General features: G+C 46.3%; 1 protein-coding gene across 2 annotated transcripts; it reads right to left on the reverse strand.

Moving 5' to 3' along the window:
• Positions 1-1886: 1886 nt before the first annotated feature.
• Positions 1887-12876, reverse strand: TNFSF10 (TNF superfamily member 10). 2 transcript variants are annotated; one of them, XM_064458006.1, is made up of 5 exons: positions 12593-12876; positions 8690-8842; positions 7068-7110; positions 5950-6069; positions 1887-5201 (listed from the first exon to the last, which is right to left on the reverse strand). In XM_064458006.1, exons 1-5 carry the CDS (start codon positions 12716-12718, stop codon positions 4756-4758), a joined length of 888 nt encoding a protein of 295 aa, XP_064314076.1. In that variant the 5' UTR covers positions 12719-12876; the 3' UTR covers positions 1887-4755. The 2 variants fall into 2 exon arrangements, with proteins under 2 accessions (XP_064314076.1, XP_064314075.1); XM_064458005.1 differs by having other exon boundaries at positions 1887-5204.
• Positions 12877-25742: the final 12866 nt, after the last annotated feature.

Raw genomic sequence — 25742 nt, forward strand, 5'->3', positions numbered from 1 at the left:
AGAGCGGTCAGGCCCTGGCACAGGCTGCCCAGAGAGGTGGGGGAGTCACCAGCCCTGGGGGGGTTCACAAATGTATAGACGCAGCACTTCAGGGCCTGGTTTAGGAGGCCTGGGGGTGTTGGGCTGGGGGTTGGACTTGACGATCCTAGAGGTCTTTTCCAACCTTAATGATTCTGTGACTATAATTCTATGAAAAAACCCCAACTTGTAAAAACTGGACCAGACCCAACGATATCCTAATGTATCTTCCATACTGAATGGCACAAGGTGCTTTGGAGGAATGAAGGGGATCTTGTCTCAGTGTGCTTATTTATGTTGTGTTGAGCATTACGTTCAGTCTTTTTCTTAGACCCTAATATTTAGATGTAATCTGAAAGCTAAATCTATGAATGTCAAGATCTCAGGGTCTGAATCAGGCTGGCTTTTTAACCGTTTGCATGGAGTACAACAAATGCATCCCTGACCTTGCCTGGGCAGTGAATACTGCTGCAATACAAAAAACAATTACATTTACTAAGGCAAAGAGAGGCAAAAAATACAACTCTGTTTCTATGAAGTAATGAAAGGTACAATAACAGCCAGTTAGCTGGCATGTCCTCTTTCCCATGGAAACACCAGAAAAGAGAGAACCTTCTGCAGAAATAAATGCAGTCTCTATGGAAGGAATAATTTCTTTTTAAAACCTGTGGGCATCCCTGCTATTTGGGGTTGCGATCGCGGGGGCTGCTCCTCCCCGGTGATGCCATCCTGGTTCCAGTGGGGCTCGGTGTGGATGGGGAGAGCTGCGCACACAACCTACTTGTTTGATTACTGAGGCTTGAGGCATGCCCATCTATTCCAAGCGAAGCCTAACACAAACACTGGGCTAAATGTATTTAGATTATGAGTCCATTAGGGAGGCAGGCATCCTTTCGTTAATCACGTAGATGTGCAGTGCGTAGAACAGCGCTGCGGGAGCCTGCCAGAGCCCAGGGAACTGCTAAGAGAAGGCGATGCCAAAAGGAGACTCTCAGAGGTGAAACAGCCCTCGGGGTGGCTCAGGTGGGGGCGATGTTCCTGGGGGCTTGTCCCCCCGGAGCAGCCGGTGCCCTGGCCGCGGCACGTGGCTGCTGCGCCAGCCGCAGCCCTTCTCTGCACGCGCAGGATGAAACCAGCCCCTCTCCCATCTCAGGGCTGGGGGGTCAGGTTAGGTGATGCCTTCACGTCTTGTTGAGTTTCCAGGGTTCACTCGGGTTTTGTAACCTTTTTTGGTTGGGGCAAGTTTTAGAAGTGGAGCGAACAGACCAAACCATATCCCACGTTTGCTTTTGGGGCAGGGAATGCATTTGTTTTCAACATTAGGGGATCTCCCGTTTACTGCTACTTTACAAGATCGCTGTAAATGGTCCTTGCCCCTCTCAATTCAATTAATCTTCTACTGTAGTTTGGTAATGGGTAAGGATCAGATGTTTTCCCACTAAATAGATTTCCCAGCGCTTAAATAATGGACAAAGCCCAGAAACATGAGAAGAACCTCAAGGGAAGTGCTCAGCGTTCTCTAGTCTCTGGTCATGAGGTCATTTTCAGTGATTTCTTCAGTGTACTGCTTCCAGCCGCTGTTCACCAACTCGGGTCTGGAAGCCAGTTTTATGGCATTACACAATATGGCATTGCTCAGCGGTTTGCGGTATGTCCTTTGCATTGCAACGGACATAATGGTGCATGGCACAAATTGTATGTTTTCATTATACACGACAACAATTACAACAACAACAAAAAACCAACCCAAAATGTGGCATTTAATGGATTGTAACTGATACCAACCAATGCCAGAGAAACTATTTCAGACAGGGTTGTTGTATGGAAGCCACGGGATGACACCAATAATCACTGCAAGACTAAACAACTATTTACTAAAAACGTTTTATATAAAATGCAAGTAGAAAAATTACAATATTTACATGTTACCACAACCTCCATCCACAAATGAAAATTTGCTACATTTGCCATTCAACACAGAGTGAGATGAAAAGTATGATTCAGGGTGCAAACATACAAGCAGAAGTTGCTGTATCTTTCCATTCGCCTTCAAATGTGTCCTGTCCGATATTGCTTGATAATCTCCCCCCAAGATAATATCTGGCAAGCATGCCTTTGGATTATTCAGAAATAAAATCTGATTATTTGGCGCAACCCCTGTTGCAGTATGCTTTGCGTGCAGAGTCCACGAATATGTACATTTAGCTAAAAAAGGGAGGTAATGCCAAGGAGCACTCCCCAAGCGACATTGGGCTTGGTGTTATATATTGAGAGTCGAGGCGAGAACATGGAGCAAAAAAATCTTGTGTGTAACAGACGGTTTGTCTTAGCATCAGCTGCGAGTTTGTGAAGCCCCCCACGGTTTCCTTCCCATCCTTTCTAACAGCCACGACTCCTGCGCTGCACAAGTCGGTTCTTAGCCATAGGGAGGGTTTCTGACTTTAAGCTGCCATGAGTAAATCCAGAATACTTTTTCACAGTTCAAATAAACTTTCTTTCAAATAACCTCCTAAAGTAACATTTCTAAAAAAAAAAAAAAATCAACTTTTAATAAATTGTTAAAAAAACCCCCCTCTAACCTGGTAGCATGGGTCACTCCTGTGCTGAGATCGAAAAGCCCAGTCCATTCGCAAGGAGAACCTACAAAAGTCTTTTCTCCAATATAGCAGACGTCCAGGTATGTAGGGGATGGCTTTGTTCTCCCTAGTCTTTGCTGGCAGGCAGAAAATTTCTGAATTAAATACTGAAATCAGAAAGAAAACTAGAAATATTACAGATGATTTGAGAATGAGGCAAACCCAAGTGTTCCTGTAGACGACGAAGAATTTCACATAAGTGATTACCACTGAAAACAGTATATGTGATGCTACGTTAAAACAGCAGACAAAAGTTAAAACTCAGCCTTTTAGGCTTATGGCAGTGTGTTTCTTTGCCCCAGCCTGTCGAAAGGAGGGGCAAATTCTTCTCCTGTTGCTCAAACACAGGTATTTAAGTCAACCGATGTACCTGCTTTTCTGAACGACAAAATAGATGCAGGGGCTTGTGCCTGTTTGTTTCCTCTTGTTGACAAAGTAGTAAGATGAATGATGCCTGTTTACCCACGAGGCCCCTATGCAAGGGCTGTACAGTGATTTAATTACCAGAATGTGGAGGTGAATGTGAGGGTTCCCATGGCAACCTTAGTGTATTAAAAAAATAGACAAGCAGATTTTCTTCTGGCATCATTCTGTTGACGTAAAGTAACACTTGCAGAACAACTGTCTTCCCTCCCCTCCATTAATTTTTTTCACCTTCACCTCCTTTTTCCCACTGTTTTCCCTGAACCTGGGCAAAATGCATTCACGGTGCAAACCGGTATCGCTCCACTGACAATGCTGCAGATGTGCTGATTAAGGCTACCTGATTTACGCTGTGGATCTAGCCCACACATTTTGCATTTACGCTTGCAAATCTTATTTTCCCCTCTTTTTTAACCACAACAAAATAGTCCTACTTATAGACTTAAAAAATACAGTGGCCAGTTTTTGTAAAAAACTACGGTTTAAAAAAAGTTACGAAAATTTTCCACCCATTCCTAAAAACAAAATAAAAATCAAAACAGCATTACCCAAAACGCAGCTCTTGTTTAAGTACGGATAGTTGTGTATGTTTTCCTTAAAGTATTAGTCATCGGGGTGTGTTTTTCTGCATTACATCTTACCAAATACAGGCCAGTAAAAATAAACAGGGATGAACCGTGTCAAGCTTAATTTGTGGCAAATGCCTAATAGAATTCAATATTTACAGAAAAACACCTTTTTTCTGGATCAAGTACTTGCTGTCAACAAGTGTAACAGCAACTACATCACTGGACCTACTGGAAGCCTGGTGAAATCTTTGCAGCACAGCAATTAATAGGCGCTATCGTAATGTGCTGGTCAAAATACTGATTGATTTCAAAACCTCTTCTGTGCCATTTCAGCAGCTGGTTTTATGTACAATATCCTGATTAAGAGACACTAATGTGCTTACTCAAGCCATGATCCTGAAAAATGCTTAAGCACATATTTAATTTCAAGCATGTAAATACTCTGGTTTACTGGGACTGTTCGTGTGCTTAAAATTAATTAGGTGCCTAAGCGCTTTGTTAGATGAGGTGAAGACGTGCAGTTTGAGTTTCTGACAGACTTTCACTTTTGTAAAACTCAGATTCAAAGAAAAACTTCCAGAGTGATTCCGCGGGCATCTGGGAAGCCATACTTGCGAAGGCTTCTTAGAGGAGCTCAGATATTCAAGACGGGGTCTCAATGGAGACCACGAAAAAAATCTGATGTCCAGTTTCGGCCTCGAGTAACAGGACCCGGAGCATCCTCCACCCCACCTGCCGCGGGTGAGCTGGTGCGGAGCATCTCGGTGGAGGTGGTGGCACGCGCGCTTAGCTGCCCGGTCTCCTGGCCGAAGGTGTCACCTGTGGCGTGTGAAATCCTCGCACGTCCCCAGCCCGGCCGGGCAGCGAGCCGTGGCGCCCGTGGCCTGCACAAAGCATCGCCACCCGCAGCTGCAGCCGGCTGCTGCTGCTCCCTCCCGGCTGGTGGGAGAGTATTCGGCATGGTCGGACCTCGCGCCGAGTGAGCTGGGAAAGGGGAGTCTCGTATTGCCGGTATTGCTACAGTGTTTGCTTATCATCCCCTGTTTTATAGAATTTTAAGCTGGTCCCGACTGTGAAAACTGGCTCCTTTGGAGCATGATTTTCATCTTTTAACCAATCATAAAGGCTCCAAAAAAACTTGCTTCTTTGTCCATGTCAACTATGTCACCATTACTGACAGAGACAAAAATCCTGTCGTCCCTTTTCAGCTGAAACACACCACCTTGGTAGATGGAGTAAAGTCCATATTCCGCCTTTTTAGACCAGCAGCTTGTTCTTGCGCTTTTCATGAGCAAAATGGGCTCTGGGTAATTGGTCAGTTTGTAAACATATTGGACAAGCTGTTTGGGGTTCCTGATCTGTGCCAACAAATCTGAACCCTCGTTCTCGTTTTCACGGAAACGAAAATAAGTTTGTGAGTAGATGTAATAAAACCCGCTTTGGGGTATCACTAACTCGCCATTTCTCAGCTCCACATTGTACAGGAAAGAGTGGCCTTTCCTTGACGATTCCCAGTTGTTTATTTTTTGTCCGTTCCCTCTTCTGGGCGAGGAATCTACTTGAGAAAAAAAGAGAGAAAAATGTTAATTTAAAAGCCAGGTAGTCAAGCCAGGTGTCTGCTAGTCGGGGAGTCTGGTTTTTAACAACAAAGTCATGAAACCTGCTGTTCCCAGCGGCTCATTAGGTCCGTTCTCAAAGCAATTTGTAGGACCAGAAGTAAGCTGTCTAGCTCTATGTGGGAATTCACACGAACTACTTTTATTTTTAATTTTGTGCTCCCAAATAAGAGGAAAAGCACCGTGTTGTTACTTAGTAACTAAGTTAAAATATCCATTTGTGTCTGATACCTTCCGAAGCTGCAGAAACCCTACCAAGCCTTTCATTAATATGACCTGAATGTCAAGTCTCTCCTGTCTCTGCCTCTGATTTCTAATAGGTCTGTCACCATAGCAGCCGGGACTCACACAACTAACAGATGGACATCAAAGGAACGAAAAGAAGAAAACTTAATATTAGAAAGAAAAGATATTTCTTTCTTCTCCCCCCAGTGAAGGTTCCAGAAGAAAAGTAAGCGAGGTACCCAGAGGGAGTGGGTCTTCTCCCTGTTCTGCAAGAATTAGCTGAAAACAACATTGTCTGGGAAAAGGTAGGTGGAAGGAAGAATTCAAGGAAGAAGCCCTTTTTTATGATTTGTTTCTTTGTGTTAACTCAATGCAAGTATTAAAAAGTGTATGTAAGCAGCAGGCTAGCAATGAGGCAGTAAGTTCTGTGATCTTTTACTGTACGTAAAGGTTTTTCCTTACTGCGTGGGGACAGGGAATTCTTCCTGTTGCTGTTGCCCGTCAGGTGCGCCGCGATCCTGTTGACGGGACCGCGCGGCGGCTGCTGCCCGTCGGTGAGCAACAGCGTCGGGGCTCTTTCAGCTGAGGAAAGACCAGAAGAGGAACCTCACGTTAGAAGCAAGGATGTTAGAAAGCACGTCTGTCCCATTTGACCTGATTTTAAGGAATAGGTATGTCATTTTTCTTAATTGACTAAATCATAGACTGAATGCTATATATTGGCTAATAAGGCTCAAATTTCTCTTTCGCTCTTGCTCTCCTTCAATGTCTTTATATGTCTCTTTGTTCTCCTTTTCCTCCTCCCCCTGCCCCAAAATTACCAATAGACAACGTAAAATAACCCATAGTACCAAATGTTCACGTTCACGACCACTTATGGTTAAGTATTGATAATGTTTACTCTGAATTTCTTCTCCCAAGTTACTAGCAATAGCACAAGAGGAAATGGCCTCAGGCTGCGTCAGGGGAGGTTTAGGTTGGATATTAGGAAGAATTTCTTCCCTGCCAGAGGGGTCAGGCCCTGGCACAGGCTGCCCAGAGAGGTGGGGGAGGCACCAGCCCTGGTGGGGGTTCAAAAAACATATAGACGTGGCACTTCAGGGCCTGGTTTAGGAGGCCTGGGGGTGTTGGGCTGGGGGTTGGACTTGATGATCCTAGAGGACTTTTCCAACCTTAATGATTCTGTGATTCTAATTTCCACTTGGAGGTTGTAATGCTTTCACTCAACGTGTTTGAGCTTCAGCAGAGCTATTCCCCAACAAACCTATGCGTACAGCAGCTCAGTGCTGCTTGTTCCCAGGGGAGCAGACAGTTTAAATGTCCCCGTAACACCGTGGGACTCTGGTCTAGCAGCCGAGTCCTCTGCATCCACCTTGGTTACTTTGCTCTAACCACTTGACCATATTTCTGGCTCCTAAACATTTGCCTTGTAGTAATAAGTAATCATTTTTTGATGACTTGCTGCCAGTACAAGATCTTAGCCAGTGTTTTCTGCACATCTGAAAAATTAATTGAGTCACTACACATCAGGGGCCACTAGCAGCTCCTTTTTGCCACATATAATACAATTATTATAATACCGTTGACTGCAGCTATGGTTTCCTCGTAGCTTCTCAACATCATCTGCCAACAAACACAGAGAAAATGAATTAGTTTGTCAGCAGAAGCTGATAGGTGCATGAAAAAGACACCCCTTTCTCAAACTCATGAATAAAGGGTATTCTGGATTTGACCAACAAGCAAATCATAAAAAGCCTGTGAATTTATTGTAATGAAGTATCTCTACGTTTACATCTTTGATGTAATGAAATAGACAGGAAAATATTTTCAAGAGAGCTCAGCCATCTGGGCTTTAAATCTATTGGAAAATTTGACCCTCATGCTTTCCTCAAGAAGAGATACAACGTACAAGCATCAGCTTCCCTTTGCAGAATACTCGGCAGTGTGCACATCTGTGGGATCTCAGCTCTTAGAAATTAAATTTCATTTATTTTTATACCTCTACCTATCTATCTGTCTAAGCTCTTAAGCCAGCAGGTCTTACTTTGTGCATTCCCCTTCCTTACAACTGTTTGCTGACCACTGAAACGAGCTACTTTGGTTACCGACGGTGGTGCAGCTGCAGGAGGCGTGCTGGCGCTTTCAGAGGATTTACCTGGGTGACTAACACGAGCCCTGTATTGCCACTTACCGGCAGGGCAGAACCCGTCACGTTTCTATTTATCTATCTGGCCATCTATTGTTATCATTATTACCAGTATAATTAATATTATTATTATCATAATCATCATCATCATCATCATTATTCCTTATCATCAACATAATTGTAATTTATTATTTCTGGCACCCAGGCTATCTTTTTTTTAAGCAATCAGGGAGCTAGTAGGTATATTAGACGTGTAAATAAGTAATTTTTTTCTTTATGCAGAAGTTCAGGGACTTCACTGGCAGAACTTCCACCAAAGGAGCCGAGACCTCTGAACACAAAGAGAGGACCTATTTTGGCGTGCAAGCTTTGCCAGGTAAGTTTCAGCCAAAAGTGCATTTTTATGGATGAGCTTTTTTAGGTGCTGGGGATGGGATTTTGAAAACCATTCCAGACAACTTTAGCCCTTCTGATTTTTCAGAGAGTCTTATTTTCTTCTGCATAGCCAAAACTGTATGTATTGCATAAAGTCAGGCAGGAGATGGTGTTCTCTGAATGCTGCACTGGGACGGTGCTGTGCCCAATGCTGCGTGCTCGCTCCCTCTTTCCTCCCCTAACACATTACACAGCTCACGACTAGACCATTTCTCGGGCACCTTTTTACCTCTCCCTGTGCTACGTTTCATCTCATTTTCTCATGCCAGTCTCCCGGAGAGGGAGTGACACCTCTGCTAGCACTCCGCTTGTGCGGCCAGGTAGAAAACGAGCTCGAGTCAAACACTGCTACCCTGAGGTGTTTCAGACAAGCCAACCTATCACTGAAATTCGCTTAGTAAAACCTGATTGTCTTCGCTTTCCTATTGCCTGAGCGTAGTGAAACCCCTGTCATGGGTTTTTTTGGCTTCAGTGCAAGCACTCTGCAGCTGGAGCTGCGGCTTGACTATTGCTTCGCAATAAAACAATTTGAGAGCCCCCCCCCCCTTTATTCTGCTATTTGGATTCTTTGGATTGCAAGACCACCAAGCACACTGTTTCAGCATGTCGGTTCCCAAATACCTTTTTAATTAACTTTCCCAGGTGCCACTTTACTTGCCAGCAGGGGTCAGCCGCTGTGTCTTTGCTTTCAGTTAGATCCAAGTTTTGGATGAAATTTCCCATTTCCTCCCTGGTGAGACAAACAGTGCCGCTCTTGGAGTACGTGTCCTGGAGCTGCAGGAGAAGGGAAAGCCAGGATTTTTCACCTGTGATGTGCTCACAGACGTTCAGCTGCGGTATGTCACTAAATTCACTCTTAGGAACACGCTTTCTTTTCTTTAAAGCATTTGCTAGTATGGTGCAAGTTATGACTATATATATACAGCATGAGTAATTCATCCTGATTTTACATATTTCTTTAATGATGATGGCATACCTAATAGGCAAAAATATAGTTACAGTGTCTCCACGGATATATATTTAGTATCCAGCACTCAACTAAATAAGCTTTGTGAAAATTCAATACCCAAATCACAAATTTTGTGGTTTCTCTAGTTCTGCATTAAAAACATTTCTTTTTCACAAGGGATTTTTCTTCACAAATTATTGAGGATGAAACCAAATACCAGACCCTAAAAGTATTTTCCATTCTTTCTTTTCAGCCAATGCCACTTACAATCCAGGCTTTTGCTGATATATATCCGTACCATATCCAGCCCGTATCTGGTTTGGGGTCTCTCTGTAACTATATTTGACCTAATAGTGCAGAACAACGTCCAGACAGCGGAGATGACATTTGGGTCCACATAAAATTATAACGCTGAATGCTTGTGACATGGACCTACGTCTATACTCGCTAGTCACAGAGAGAGCACGTTTTCTTCTGATAAATTAGTTTGAAGAGACGGCAAAACTCCTGTTGACTCCAAGGGACTGGGAGAGTTTGCATCACAGCATCCGCAGGGCGAGGCGACACACGCGACTCCAGCTGGCGCTGTTGTTTAATGCAAGAGCAGGTAACCTGCGCTGCCTCCAGCAAAACCAGCAGAGATCCGCTCCTGCTCGCTTTGAAGCTGCTGCATCAGCTATAAAGCCTGGCAAGGCTTGTGCCAGCAAAGTCCTACAGGAACTTGGAAGAAACAGCAGTCAGCCATAAACATGCAAAGCATTCAGATGGACCTCTGCTAACATTTAAACATCACTCCTCTTAGGTTAAAGAAATTTGGTTTGCTAAACAGATACATTTGTTCTGCAAGTACCAGTTTCAGCTAAGACTGGAGTATTGAGAGCAACAAATGGAGTCGTCACCTCCTCCACCCTCCATGCTTTTCCTGCCTGTTACAGAACAAAGACATTTAGGAAGAGATTTCATGCTCCAGCAGGATGAGGAGAATTCACCCACACTACCCTGCGAGCCCTACCGGCTTGAGCAGCACCTTCAGTTTGCAGCAGCAGCCTCTGTTGAGCTTCATCTAATACCTGAAACGGTTCTGTACTTTGTAGGCATCAAAACGAAGTGGGGCCAGCACCCTGAGGGAGCGCGAAGGTTTCTGTGTCCGTGATGCGAAGGACAGCGATATTCTTAAATCAGGTTTCTTCTTTCAAGAACTCAAATTGATTAAAATCTTTAAGGTAAAAATGCACTTACAAACTAAGAGCTCTGACAGGTTTAACTATACTAGTTTCTATAACGAAGTAGTTTGGTGAGTTGTAAAAAAAAATGGGAGCAGATGAGATATTATTTATTCTCTTACCAGATCTGATACAGCTCACCTCTGAGCTTTGCCCTCCAATCTGGAAGCACACAGTCCTGCGCTCCTGCCTTTTCCTTACCAGGCAGCTTTACTATCCTGGCATTGGAACAGTATTTTGCATGCATTTTGAAATCCTCAGGGAATGCAACCTTGGATCTGCACCATACGGTACTGAAGGATTGGTGTTTCTGTTTCATGGGTAGAGAAAGCAAGGCATTGGGGTAAGACTCAACCAGGTTTATCTGTAGCAGTGATGTTTTTGAGGACAGAAGTCCTGCAGGAATACTATCTTGTAAACCTTCTCTTCTATTCTCGGAGTAGTGCATGGACTGTGTTTTCAAAACAGAAGGAAGTCTGAGCATATTTCCTTGCAGCCCTGAATCCGGAAGGATAATGAACTTTATTGTGCCTGTGTCTCAGCACTTCCTCCCATAGCAAAACTGTTAAACAAATGGTCATACTGGTAGCCCTGCTCAGATTCCTACAGCTGTAGACAAAAACCCCTGCTAGTTACATGTTATTCTTTTTTGCAAAGATAAAAATATCTGCAGTCCGTGCAGCCACGGCAATTTGGTGAATGTGTAGAAATGCTAATACTGTGAACAACAAAGGGAAGAAAAATGGGCAGCCAAAACCTGCAGTTTATCTTTAGAGATGTATTCCACATGCACCCTGCGGATGGGGGGGGGCCAGACTGCGTTTCTAGATAAACTTTTTCCTTATTTATTGTGCACCAGGTGGCACACGCAAGACTATGTGCTTAAGGCACCCCCTCCAGAGCCAGCACCCTTACTTTGTAGCCCAGCAGAACTCCAGTGTGGGCAGGTTTAGCTTTTCACAGCAAACGCAGGTTTGTTATTCTTCAGAGTGAGTTATATTTCAGGGAAGTATCACTAGACGTGGTTGCGTCCCAGGTGTACGTATTTGAATAAGAGGGAGGGAAAGGTAAGTGTGGTTACTAATTATTTAGATTGGCAAGCTTGTTGGGAAGGGGCTCTGACAATATGCATGGACAAGAATGCATTTATATATTTTCCCTCATTTTCAGTACCATGTAACCCAATTTCATGAAATCAACCCGTCTGTGCGACTCTCCCATTTCACCAAGTATGGGGCAGCCACAGCTATAAGCTTAGCAGGAAAACTTCCAAAATATGGCGTTGGCTTATACGGTAGACTCCTGGCTACCCTTTAACATTCGCTTCACGGAGGGCTCTGACATCTCAGAAGACTCCACCTATTAAATTTGGTGTGGAATAAATGCACAGGTGGCATAACATTTCATGCAGTACTTGTGAAGCTGTACAGCCATCGCACACTTACCTGCTGCCAGGTTTACCTTGGTGCCAGGGAGAGCAACATACTGGTACAACTGTATGGCAGGATAGCAAATTCTGGGCAAGACACTCAGGGAAACCCGGAGTACCAGGGGGGCCAGTGAAAAGCAGGACCACACACGTAAAGGCTTGTGGGACTATAAAATAAATGCAATTTTCCTGCAATGCAAATGGACTTTTGCAGGAGGAGGAAGAGTTAAACAGCAGCTAGGAGGCTCGGAGGGTGCCTGCAAGGAGACCAGGGCACTTAGACTATACAATGGGTATTTTACAAGTCATTCTGAGGAGTTCAGCGGTGTTTGCTGTCTGGGTGAAGTTCCTTTGGGATTAGTCACTGTCTTAAAACTATGTATTTTCCTGGAGGAGGCATTTAAAAGGCTCCTCAACTTTTCTCAGACTTTTTTTTTCCCCTGTTGTTTATATGAATATCCGGCTGACAGAGGCCGCTGTTGGAGCCCTCTGAGCTCTGCTCACCCTTCTGCAGCGCCGATGGGGCACGGCGAAGTGATGAGCTCGCAAGTTTGGCGCTCTAATGAAAAGCACATTTGCTTATCTCTGCAAAAATGCGGGACTTCTTTAAAAAAAAATAAAAAAATAAAAAGGCAAAAACTTTTTCATTGTTCTTGCCTTCAGCTCCGGCCCCAGGGCAGCTCGGACAAAGGGCCAGGAGGACACACAGCCGAGCTCTTTGTCCGGGAGGGCTCTGCTCTCCTGCTCGACACACACTTTTAAGCCGCCCGCAGCTTCTGCGCGCGGCCAAACCCCGCGCGGGTTTCCGTCTGTCCGTCCTTTCCTTGGCTAAAAATACAGGGAGAGAAGGAGAACACGGGGTGTCCCGTCCGTCCGCCCGTCCGTCCTCCCCCCCCCCCCCGAGGTTACCTGCCCCCACCGACCTGTTTGAGCTCGTTGGTGAAGTAGAGGAAGGTGACGGCCACGCAGACGGACTGCAGGAGCACGGCGGCGACCAGCACGGCCCCGCACGTCTGGCCCGGGCTGGGGCCGGCGGCGGGCAGCATCATGGCCGGGCAGGGCTGGCCCCAGGCACCGCTGCCCTCCTCGCTCGGCAGGCTTTTCCCTCCGGGGGAGGAACGGGCTGGGGGCTGGGGGCTCACCCGTCGCTGTCCTGGGGCGAACTGCGGCCACCAGCAGCCCTCCCTCCCGGTGCACAGCCCTCCCCCCGCCCTCCCGGTGCACAGCCCTCCCCCCCGGTGCACAGCCCTCCCCCCGCCCTCCCGGTGCACAGCCCTCCCCCCGGTGCACAGCCCTCCCTCCCGGTGCACAGCCCTCCCCCCGGTGCACAGCCCTCCCTCCCGGTGCACAGCCCTCCCCCCCGGTGCACAGCCCTCCCCCCGGTGCACAGCCCTCCCTCCCGGTGCACAGCCCTCCCCCCCGGTGCACAACCCTCCCTCCCGGTGCACAGCCCTCCCCCCCGGTGCACAGCCCTCCCTCCCGGTGCACAGCCCTCCCCCCCGGTGCACAGCCCTCCCTCCCGGTGCACAGCCCTCCCCCCCGGTGCACAGCCCTCCCTCCCGGTGCACAGCCCTCCCCCCCGGTGCACAGCCCTCCCTCCCCGTGCACAGCCCTCCCTCCCGGTGCACAGCCCTCCCCCCCGGTGCACAGCCCTCCCCCCCGGTGCACAGCCCTCCCTCCCGGTGCACAGCCCTCCCTCCCGGTGCACAGCCCTCCCCCCCGGTGCACAGCCCTCCCTCCCCGTGCAGAGCCCTCCCCGACCCCCGCCTACCCGGCCCCCCCGGTGGTGGTGCTGAGGGTCCTGCTGGGGTGCCTCCAGCTCCTGCCTGCACCTCCACTCCCCCCATCCCCTTGAAGTGGGGGATCATTTCTCAGCCGGTACGTTGCAGAGCGTTTCTGAGCAATGTTTCTGAGCGATCTCCAGTAGGGAATCTCTTTTTTTAAAAAAAGAGGGCAATGGGCAGAAGTTGGAACATGGGAAGTTCCACTTAAACATGGTAAAATACCCCTTCCCTGTGCGGGTGCCAGAGCAGGGGCACAGGCTGCCCAGAGAGGCTGTGGGGTCCCTTCCCTGGAGACATTCACCCCCCGCCTGGACGCGGCCCTGTGCCCCTGCTCTGGGGGTGCCTGCTCACGCAGGGGTGGGACGGGATGGGCTCCAGGGGTCCCTTCCAACCCCATCCATTCTGTGATTCTGTGATTACGGCTGTGGTTAAGAGTATGGAGAGGCCAAGAGTTTCCTGACTCAAGGCTGTGTTGTCTTTCTCTCCAGCTTCTCCCATAGAGCTGGTGCATCGCAGAAAGGTGTGATAACCTGTCCCTGTGCCGTAAGCTCCAGTCCAGCGCTCATGGCAACCACGGCCAGGCCACTGCAACCTCTCAGACAGCCCTGCTTCTCCCCCCAGTCATGACACGCCTAATGGCACGGTACATCACCACCAGGTACATTTTGGGCTTTCTTTTCTCTGAAGTCACTTTGGGGTTTGGTTAGTTGGTTTTCAAACCTCTAAAACTCCTTCTTGCAAACTTTTCCCCAGACTGTTGAGGCCAGATAGAAATTTTCCAAAGTCAGGAGTATGATTTAGGATGTGTCCGTTGATTTTCACTGGGGTTTTGACACCCTGACCTCGCAAAGACAGTGGATTATAAGCAACTTCATAATTATCTGCAGATGCTTTAAAAATTCAGCAGAGGTACGGTCTGCTGAGAGCGCAGCCATGGAAAACTGGGATTTCAAATCCAAGTGTGGAGACTTGAGTTAGTTCACTTTCACACCGTTGCACAGGGCAGTAGGAAATTTTGGCCCCTGCCCAACAGCCATAACTGGAGTGCCAGGATGCAGGTGGGAGTTTTCAGTACAATTACAGGGCAAAATTAAAAGAAAGATCTCCTCATGTCTCCTGACCATCGGGAAGGTCTTTAGAAGCTGCAACTGCATTGCATCCCACCATTTACAGGGAAATGAATTGGTTTTTCTTCCATCATCATGTAGCAAAATGATCCCCCGACTCCCTGTTTAACGTGGCAGCAGATAGTTTGTCTGGCTCTTTGTAGCATTCAATCTGTGTGCCAAAACAGTTCAAATCTGTGTAATTCCAAGACATATGTCAGATGGGAAGGATTAATATTTTCTTGAAAGTGAGCTCATGATCTCCTCCTACAACTTCTCAGCAAAGTAAATATGACATTTTGGGCTCCTTCTGCTTTGCAGCATCCCAGCCCCTTTCTGAGTGGGTCTAGCGGGACTCCTGTTTGCTTTTACTTAATGTAAAGTAGCTCTTTGCATCTGCTTCAGAACCGGAGGGTCGTACAGATTTTAGCACACGTGCAAAAGAATCCAATTTAAAAATCCCCACCTCCATCCTACTTTGTTTATCATGCTTCATAAATTCCTAAGAAAGACATTTCACCTGAGGGAGCCACGTTAAGAGTCAATAAAAAGTTGGTAAAGTAACTTGGAGGAAGATTCCTACCTGCTGAAGAGATTTTGTGTGGATTTTCATTACAAACATTCAGGATGGTCCCACCCCTTTTGAAGGAAATTAAACTTTTCAGTGTTTCCTTTCAAAAATAATAGAAACAAAAGTGAAAGGAAGCCCAGGGCACTACCGAGCACTCTTGTTGTTCACATTTAGGAGTTGGTCTTTGTTCAGGGCTTTTCCCAACTTCTTCACTGATTTGTCCCCAACCTATGACTCGTAGCAGAACTATTTTTGTGGGTAAACATATCAATTCGTGAAGGATTTTTCAAAAGCCATGTACTCAGCTTGTAGATGTCTACCGGGCATGGCCCATGTCCCCCGACCCATCATCTGAAATCCTCCATGGATATTTCTTATGCCTCTGATTTAATACTTTTCTAGTCAGTGCCAGTGTTATAAGGCAAAATTAATGAAGTTTGTTCTGAAAAGAACAACGAGGAAGGAAAAAAATCCCCACTCAAATGCACCCTTTCCAAAAATGATCATGTCACACTTCATTCTGAAGTTTTCAGATCTTAAAATATCATCATACATCAGTAAAATGTTTATGGGTTTCCACACCGACAGGATAATATGAGAGTGAAACTCCAACCATTTTCACCATCGAATACGCTTGAAAAGCTTTGCTACTTTCAATGCTTACTTTTCTGCAGGCAATTTTTGTCTCTAGTAGGTGTAAACTTATACTGAAAATAATTGGTTTCAAAGGTTCTGAGAGTGTAAAATTACTGTTTGGATGAAATTTTACTGCAGTAAAACTGTGGGGTCGTGACTCCAGTGGGAAGGAATGTTGTTAGCGCCTGTTTAAACAAAACTAAGATCTACTCATTTGTGTGGCGCTAGACTGGAGCAGCTCCCCAGCAAAACCTCTGGTTCTTCCTGGCTCCTTCATCCTATTAAAGCTGACTCTCTGAACCATTTAATTAGAGATAAACCTTAATCTGTCCTGTGGACTCAGGACCTGTGATACTTGGCATGTCAAGAAAACACTTGGCACTGGACCTGCCGTACCTGAGAACACTTCTGCCCAGGCAGCGTGGCTACTAGGAATCTGTAAAGGCTCTGAAAATGTGTAAAAATTAAGAGAAGAGTGTCAAAAAAGTCCTTAGTTCGCTTTCCTCACTGATTGCGGTGATGGTGGGTGGGGGTAAAGATGTTTTCAGAGGACAGAGGCTCACACGTGTTTATACGTATCCTTCTCCCAGGGGTGCAGATGGTTGTTTTCACCGCTGCCGTCACTCCCTGCCAGCCCCAGCACAGCAAAGCTGTGCTCGTTTTCCAAGTCAGAGGAAGCCGAGTTGACTTTCTGGTTCGTAGCAGTTCTCGACATTGATTTCTCTGCTGAGCAGCAAAGGGGGTCGTGCTTTTTGTCACAGGTGTCAAGGCATGTAACTGTAGTGCTGTAGGTGCGGAATGGCGTTGCCGTCCTGGAGGGGAGAGCAGCCTCACGGCTGTGCTTTCCGGCTGTAGCTTTCCACCTCTGGGAGCATGGCTCAGATTGCGCTTTTTGTCACCAAAGCTGCTGTGGCCACTTCAGTCTTCCTTCACGAGCTAACTCCTAACTTAGGTACCAGATTCCCACCAGAAGACACCTGAACGCTTCTGTTGGTTTGGCCTTTGCCACTTCAGCTGTTGGTTCCTACCATGAAGCCGCGGAGTATCTGGCTGTAAGATCGCAGGAAGAATTTGCTCCGTCTGCTTTCCTCCCCGAAGGGAAGGGGCTGCCTGTGCCCACCTTCGCAGCCACCGAATGCACGCCTGGGGCGCTGCCAGGCTCTGCTTCGGGGCACAGGCCGCGAACGGCCTCGTGCTGACAAGGCTGCTGATAAAGCAGGCACAAAAAGCACGGTTTGTGGCAGCCAGCGCAGAGTTAACCTCACACAGCGGTCCTCCTTTTTTGCACATGTGCCGGACAGATCACATCTTGGCTCTTGCGGTTTGTTCATTCCTTCGTGATCCATGCGCCAGACTCAGACCTCATGTTTTACTGTCAGTTGCAAACCATTGCAAATTCATGAGTTAATCGTGAGTTATACTGTCACGGGGTCAGAATGAGCAGCTGGTTATCAGCGCAAGGCCCTTTTTGCCTATGGTGATACACAAACAACAGCAATAGCCTAGCTGGCCCAAAATGCCCCTACAAATTAATCTATTCAGCCCTGATGTCTCTCCTTCAACGCCCCAAGCGGTGGATTTGATAAATAGAGCAGGGAATATATGTGCACACGGATGCCACACTCATTTCCAATTATTTTTAGCTGATGAAATACTTAACCTTTTGCCTGTTGATGTACAGTGTGTAGTTTAAGCTTTTTAATTTTGCCAATTATATAGGGGTGGTTCCAACAGTATAATGTCCTTTATGAGCGCTCTTCACCTTTAAGAGAATCAGTACTTCTTTAACTTTCTACAAAATGCTTGTACTTAGAAAACCAGTTCTTGAGCACAGAGGAGCAGTGGCCCCAGCATTCTCCAGACTTGGACACCTCCAGAAGATCATTAACCATGGATCTGAGGTTTGTTGGCAGCATCTCTGGGAACTCAACTGCCGTGCTTCACATTGTCCTGGGCAACCAACCCTGTTTATTAGGTTACTGTGGCTTAAAAAGGGAAGAGCACCTTCCTGAGGTTAAACTTCCCTGTGAGTTTTGGTACCGTGCATGGTGCCACTCGCCAGGGATTGTCACCAGGCACGTCCCAGCAAAGAACCTGGATGTTACGCAGCGAATCACTGCAGTTAGTTTCACTGGGGTGCCTTGGTCCAAGATTCCTTGTCATGTTTGTTTTTTTTTAAAGTAAATGGTTTATATGTCACTGTTTAAATGATTAATTGTAGTGCTGCAACTCCGAATCTCAGTTCCACGGGGAAGTCACACATTTCAAAATTTCTGTTTGTCTTAGAGTGAAACATTTTGGTTAAAGAAATGATTGCAGAATGAAGATTTCTGAAAAGTTGAAAATGGATTGTCATTACAATAACATATATACCCATTGTAAGGGCTATATGGCTACACCTCCCTGTATGCCCCTCGAGATCGCTAAGGTAGAAGCAGCTCATCTCAGCTGCAGATCCCACGGCTGGACCTGGCCATGCGACTATCACCTTATCACACAACCAGACTGGTGTGAAGCGCTAGATGATGCTAAAAGCCCATTGCTAAGGGAGCGAAGGGAATGTTTACGGCTGCTTTTAAGTATTTTTCTACATTATGTTAACAGAGCAATAATGTTGGAACAGGTTCGTTGCAGCCCCAGTTCCAGAGGAAGCTGGGAGGAAAACCTAGCTGCCTGTGCGACATTTCAGAAAGAGGAATAGTCCCTGCCACATAGCAAAGCCTTGCTAAGCAATCGGCTTAAGCCTTGAAGCATGAAATTTGATTATCTATACCATAGGTGAGTGTTTTTAGCCTCCACTGGAAATGGAAGCCAAATATTTCCCTTTAGGGTGCCAGGTGTGTGCAAAGAAATCACCGTTTTAGAGGCTTCTCCATGGTAAAGCATCTGTCACATACCTGTCTGCCTTCGTTTGGGCCATGGTTTCATCCTGGGACAGATCAAAATCAATAAGAAGGCTGTAGGTAGAGAACTGAATGAGATTTCTGCCTCCTTGCTGAGGGAAGCTGCCATTTGCCCTCCCCTGTGCTGCTGGCACTGCGGCCGGGGCTCCCGCTCAGACGTGTTCTCCCAGCTGGCAGCAAAATGCTGTGGGTGCAGTGGAAATGGGGAGAAGCAGCTGGGGATGATTTTTCCTTGCATGAAATCCTTTCCCCATTCCCGTAACGGCTAAAAAAAGGGCATAATGGGTTTGACTGTATATTTGTATTATGTTAATCGGACGGACTGTTTTCTCTCGTGATTGAAAAAAACCAGTGTGAAGTTAAATTCTCGGCTCTGTCCAGCAGAATCGGGTTTCCTGCAGTCTTGGTTTGGCCTGGTCTACAACATATTTACTTCATATTTAATTCATGTGTGGATTTATTTTTGCATTTATACCAGCACAACCGCCGTGAGGATATACTAATGGGAGTGGGGAATGGGTTGGTTTGTATTTGCAGCCGCTATACCTGTGCATCTACCGCAAGCGCATCGTGTCATGTAAGGTGATACCCATCGCTGCGTGTACGCATTCTGGGCTTATTCACTCTGCGTCCTGCTGCTGTGGAGGTTTGGGGACTGCCTGGGGGCTGCTTTGCCCTGGGGAGTGATTTTGGTAGCAGGTGAAGTGGACACTGCCTATACTGGTCTCTGCTGGCGTTAGCTCCGACACAGAGGCTGGGAAGTGTCGTGGACTGCTCTGGTCTGTGGCATGTGGATCTGGCTCCTGGATGCTTGCTGAAGTGCTGCAGACTTCAGTCTAGATAATAACTATTTTACGACAAAGAGGTTTTTCTGCTATTTCTTTTATGCCTATTGAAAGGTTTCATGCCAGTAGCTAGAAAGACTCCTCTGCTCAGTCTTCCATTCTGGGTGATTAGTATAAAAATAGATGATAACAGGAAGAGAATGTGGCCTTGAATATTGTAGATATTTAGCCCTGAGTGATGGACATGGAAGACTCTCTGGGAGTGGGGTGTAGCAGCTCCCACTCGGGAAACACTTTTAAATCCTTCAGTGTGGTGGTACCTGCACCACCTCAAATGTGGTTCTTTTCAGAATAACAGCGGGGAATTGAGGGGGGCTGCGAGAGCTCAGGGACTGTCGAGGTTAGCCAGGGCTGGACCGGGCTGGACCAGGCTGTCCAGAGCATTAGCAGGAAACTTCAGAGGCTGGTGACCAGGAAACTCATGGCAAAGAAGTCAGTGGAAGACTGGCAGAACTTGAATTACTTGTGCAGATTGCTGGGTTGTCAATTAGCTGAAGCAAAGTGGAAAGGAAACGTTGGGCTTGGTGAACACGCCAATATCACCGTGCTGATAAAAAATACACACACTTCTATGTTATAGAAGGTATTGCATAAATGTCATGCAAACATTATAATGGCGTTATGGAACTACCTTGTTGTGTACCTGGATCTTCAGTGGCCGGTTTGTATTTTCAGTGACACTGAGCAGCAAAGGTGTTTTCCTTCTGTCCTGGAAAATGGGCCATTTTATATCTATTTTGCTAATAGCAAAGAGAGTATGAAAGCAGCTCTGCAGCCAGATTGCCAAGGGACGGAGCCTGAATTGGTCTGGTGTTGTTTACAGATGGCAAATTTTGGCAGGTGCAAGATGTTTTCTTGGGCTTTTACAGCACTGAAGCTCAGTAAACAGAAAGGGCTTGAAAAGAATAGAAAGTGAAGCAGTCTCCTGGGTCAGTATGCGTTTTAGTTTCATCGTTCCTACTCCAAAGTTGTGTAATATTTAACTGAAAAAACATTTATAATTATAACAATATTTAACTAAAAGTAAACTGCAGTGCACTTCACTGAGCTGCAGTGTATTTACTCTTGGGGCTAAGGTTTTTGCTTTTCCTCACTCAAATTTTTCAAGTTAAACTCAGGCTGACATCGATTTGCAAAACAAGGACTTGAGTGTCTGGGAAGAAAAAACATATAACAAACCCTTCCCCAGCCTCTTTGAAGCAGGATTTCATTATTTACTCGGGAAGGAAGTTGGAAAAGATTCCTGACAATAAATAGCTAATGTAAAAAAAAAATCTTAAAGCGGATAACATAGCATTTTTTTAAAAAGCCAGTGGTGCAGAGCTGGGACAATGACAGCGATTGCTATATGCAACCCAGTATCTCATTCTGAACAGCCCACAGCGCTTGTTTTTTCCCATTAATCTTTGGCTAGCACTGGGATGTGAGTTAGCTCAGGAGTAGCCCACCACGCAAACCCTGGAGACTTTTGCATATCTCAGCAAGCAAAACGTTCCCAACTTGTGTATTCAACTTTGTTCGGTCACTGCTCTTGTTTGTACGAACACCACAACAATATCAGCAGAGTAACTACTCCTATGGTCACACAGAGTTGTCAAGTAATCTATTAACTAGGAAGCTTATTCAAGTAATACAAATATAGTCCAGCTGAAAACAAGATGTAAGATAGCAACACTTAGAAGGAAAGTGCTTTTACAGAGGTGCTTTGAGGCTTATCAAAGTCTCATCCTTCTTTATCCCAGGTGTCTCCTCAGACCAGAGTGCACCTATAATCTCAGATGGTGCTTCCAAGTGGAGTTTTAGGGTTGTTGGGTCTTTCTATAGCTGGAAATACAAGCTCCTCAAACGCTGCCCTCACCATAGTGTAGGCACGGTTTCTGAATCAACAGAGATGACCGGGTCATTCAACAAGAGGGAGAGGCTATGAGAGGTAGCGCGTAGGGTGTGTGCATGCCGTGGGTAGGGTCTGGAGACTTTGCAAATCCCCCCATGTCTGCAGAGGAGCCAGGCAAGCCCTGTAACCCCACCCCGACCCCCGTGCACTTGCTTGTTTTACCAAGGTTTCCTTTGCAGCCAGGGCAGCTGCAGTGCCCGGCCGGTCCTTCCCGTCCTGTGCTGGAGCAGGACGCCCGTCAGTGGGGCCACCATGCGAAGACACATCACAGAAGAAGGTAAAAAACACTTCTTTAAAAGTTTGTGTTGGTTCTGGGTGTCCTGGGAGCTGTTTCACAGCAGGGACACCAAACCTTTGCACCAACACAGCTGAAAGCACGGCAAACTGCATAAGGGCAGCAAAGAATGGGAGGAAACACTTAAAACAGCTTTTCTGCCAAAGAAAATGCCCATATGATGACATCATCTTGATATAATTGACCTATATCAAGGCCCAGCTCCTAGAGTTTATAAAGGTTCTTAGATGTCATAAGGAGAAGAAACAAATTATTTTCAGATTTTACAGGAGGAAAGATTGGAAATATATCAAAGGCATGTCCCAGAGGTCCAAGCATAAACCTGGATATTAAAGGAATCCAGACTTGCCTGTAAAATGTTTTGCAATAGTAAAACCATTTCCAAACTCTTCACTGATGGGTGTTGAAAACTTGCGTTGGCAGAATCAGCGCAGGAGATTGCCATGGAGAAGGCTGTGGAGGATGTTTGCGTCCTTATTAAAGATACATGGATGTACATAGGTAGATATGGAGAAGCGCAGCTTGAAGTCTACGTTGCATGTCAGTACCATCTGACTGGGTAAAACGTTGCACTTCTTCAGTCTCCTAGATCATTTTGGGTTGTGAGTATATACTGGTTAAGCTGATGAAGGATGTGGTGTTTGGGATAAGAAAAAATTGGAAATGTTGCAACCGAATGCTTACGTGGAAAAATTAAATACAGAAGTAATTTCTTTATAACTAGGAAGAATTATCACCAAAAGGCACTTGAAAAAATAATTGATGACTGCAGTCAGCCAGTAAAATAGTTCTTCAGCACAGTTAGATTGTAAAACTACCTCCATGACTGACTTAATTAAACCAATTACCCAGGGGCCTGCCTCGGCTTAAAATAATATGTTTCTTTCTATGAATTTGGAGGCAGCTGAACCTGATTTCATTGGCTTCTGTAAGGCTCCAGTCCAGTAATATATTCAGGATGATTAGGTCCTTAATCACCTAGAGAAGAAATATCACTGCACAACAGCATACCTCTCAGCAAAGAGCCGTTCCCAGCACAGAGAGTAGTCTGGTGGCAGACAGTAGCACTGGAACAGAGCGGCCTCATGCAAAAAAGGGTGACTCAAGGGCTTAATTTTTAAAAAGTTGACCTTAATGTTGCAGATGCAATTTTGCGAAAGAAAAACACCAGGAGACGATGATATGGCATCACAGAAATAACTGTTCCCGCTCATCCAGCTGCTGTTAGAGCCAGTGCTAGGGGTGGGGTGTGACAGCCAGACAGGATATGATACCTACATATACATGCCAAGCACCAATGGTGAATGATGCTTATGAAACGCAGTGCGGTGTTGGATCTTTTCTCAGAGAAAAAGGCCCTGCTTTGTGCTTGCTCCCTTCTTGCTCCTGGCCCTGTGATCTTGCTGTTTACCTTTGATCATCTGGTCCCCACCAGAGCCGGTGTAGCTCCCTAATCCGGCAAAAGGCCAGCTAGTTATCTCCTGGGCTAGCAGCGAGGACTGGCTCAGTGACGAGCCTAGCAAGCCCAGGGCAGTGCAAGGAGAGGGGGGAGGTCGTGCCGGGCGAGGAGGACCCTTCCCTGGCCGTGAGATGGGCTCAGCTGCCCATCCAGCATCAGCCCTAGATACTCCAGCGCCTTTTGTGAGTGCAGAGGTTGAATCTGGCTCATGTCCAGCCTCCAGTTTCTCTTAGGCTGACACTTTTGAGAAAAAAAGAGGACTCGGTGAAGGCTTTCTATTGACCCATTACAGATTTTTATAGAGCATTTTCAGGCTGCTGAAACTCACCTGGCAAAGAGAATAGTGGGAAAAATCTGTCTAACGTTCATCTGTTATGAAATACCCACTTGGGAAAAGAACTACTATTTATGAGAAACGGGACTAATTTCCTCCTAAAGGAGGAATTTTTTTGTTTTGTTTTGCTTTCATTTTCTTTGTTACCAGCAGTTTTGTGTTTACTGGTGTGGCTCCGCAAAGGAAGCTGTAAATGAAGCCTCAGTTGAACCTGCTTTCTCTTTCTGCAACCAGATACATTTTGAGGTGTCCCCTGGGCACTAGGACAGTACGTCCATGCCATAGTGCCCTTCTGGGAGGTCTCATCTAGGGCCAAGTGAAGGGTTGGCCAGACACAGCTTGGGAGACACCATCAACAGCTTCTCCAACATGGTTTGACCATCCCAATGACAATATCGGTTTACAGTTCCCAGCCCCTTTTCTACCAGGTTTGAAAGAAATATTCTTCAGTTTCCAAGTCTGGTTTATGGTGTGGCAACACGAAGATTTTCACTGATGTATTTAAGGGTCAAGGTAGTGCGAGGCAGCACGAGAAGCCTTCATCCAGGGCTATGGCCTGAGCTCCCCTTTAACGAAAGGACAGGCTGGGGCGATGGGTCAGTCATTCACACACCTCCTTCCACCACGGCTTCCAAACCAGCTTTAAACTACGCTGACATTACTCCCTGCCAGTGCCCAGCTGTGCAAAGGACATTTGCCTCATTTAGGGAAACACAGGCCCTTCTTCCCTGTAACGTGTTTTAGAGAGAGAGGTGGGGCGCGGAGCTGGGAAAGCGCACCTCGTGGCTTAGTTGTGAATATTGTGCGATAGATGTGCATTTTAAATAGAGAGATCTCTTGAGATTACAGCTTAGTTCTTAAAATAGGACACACAGGACCTGTTCTCAACTGAAATAGGAGAAGGGGGCGTGAAATTGCGATGTTAGTTTGAGCAGTGAGACTACTATATAGCTCACCATGTTTGCCGGCGTTACTGTTCTGCTGATTGCTGATAGATATCCAGATTTTCTTTAAATTACAGGACAGCAGAAGACAATGAGCTGCTGTCACAAATTGAGACTAGAAGGGTCATCAGGGCTGCTTCTATCAGGATTGCGCAAGGGGGAGAGCACGCTGGAGCTGTTGGGAGCGGACACCCAGCGAGTACTCAGCTCTGCACACAGGATTTCCTTTTCTTCAATGTGTCTTCTTAAGACACACTTACCACCACTACCGCCCTGTCACAGGGAAGAGGCGCTGGTTCTAATTTTCTATCCCTTAAAACTGATAAACTGTCCATAAACAATGAATGCTCGTTTAGAGAGCCCTTTTTTGCAGCTCACCTATGGAACCTATAATTAAACGTCAATTTTAACAAGACATTCACAGGGTGGAAGTTAGAAATATTTTATAAATATTCCATTATTCCATACAGAGCCTGGGCTTTGTGGTCATATCTTCCTCCTTTGCTCAGAAATTTCTTCCAGGGTCACTTGAGGGTATAACTGAAGATGCACAGCAGCTCTCCCCAGCCCTCCATGCCCGCAGAAATCTCAGATTTGCCACCTATGTCCATATTCAGAGTGAGTCAAATTCTTTGGGAAAGAAGTTTTTGGGAAAGAAGGTGTTTCTGAAAGCTGTACAGGGATGGCAAATCAGATGGATCCTGGAAGCGCCTGACTGCATATGTGCCTGTTGTATAAGCATGCGTATATTGTATAAGTGCTTATATTTCTAGCCTGAAAATTATAAACAGAAAAACGGTGTTTCTAGTAGTAGTCTGTTTGTTTTCTTGTGCTTACCTTGTGTTGTGACATGGCTGCTAGGCCTTTATTCCAAAGGGAGCACAATAGCTGGATGGGGATAGCAGAGATTGCAGATAATATGCTTACAAGTCGTTAGCAGGACAATGCAGTAAAGCCCTTTGAAGTTTCCCACAGAGTTCAACACCCCTGGGTTAACCAAGGTAGGTAAATATTCGTGGGGCGCCGGGCAAGGGCTGGGGTCTGAGCCTGGAGGAGGGCTACAGCAGCAGGAGATGGAAGCTGGCCAGCAGGGAAGTTTTGGTAAGACGGAAAGCAGATGTGAACATATTGTAAAAAATCCCTTTTCAATCACCACTTCCCGCCTGCAGATTAGGCACCTGCTCTTTTGAAAAAACTGAGCCAAGTCCCGGTTTTTACACGGCCACAGCTCCTGAGGTGGGTTTTGATGCGTCGTCTGATCAAGCACACAGAGGAATCCCCTTTCCACCAAACAAGAGCCTA

The sequence above is a fragment of the Phalacrocorax carbo genome, chromosome 7, assembly GCF_963921805.1.
Source record: "Phalacrocorax carbo chromosome 7, bPhaCar2.1, whole genome shotgun sequence".
In the NCBI taxonomy this organism is placed as follows: domain Eukaryota; kingdom Metazoa; phylum Chordata; class Aves; order Suliformes; family Phalacrocoracidae; genus Phalacrocorax; species Phalacrocorax carbo.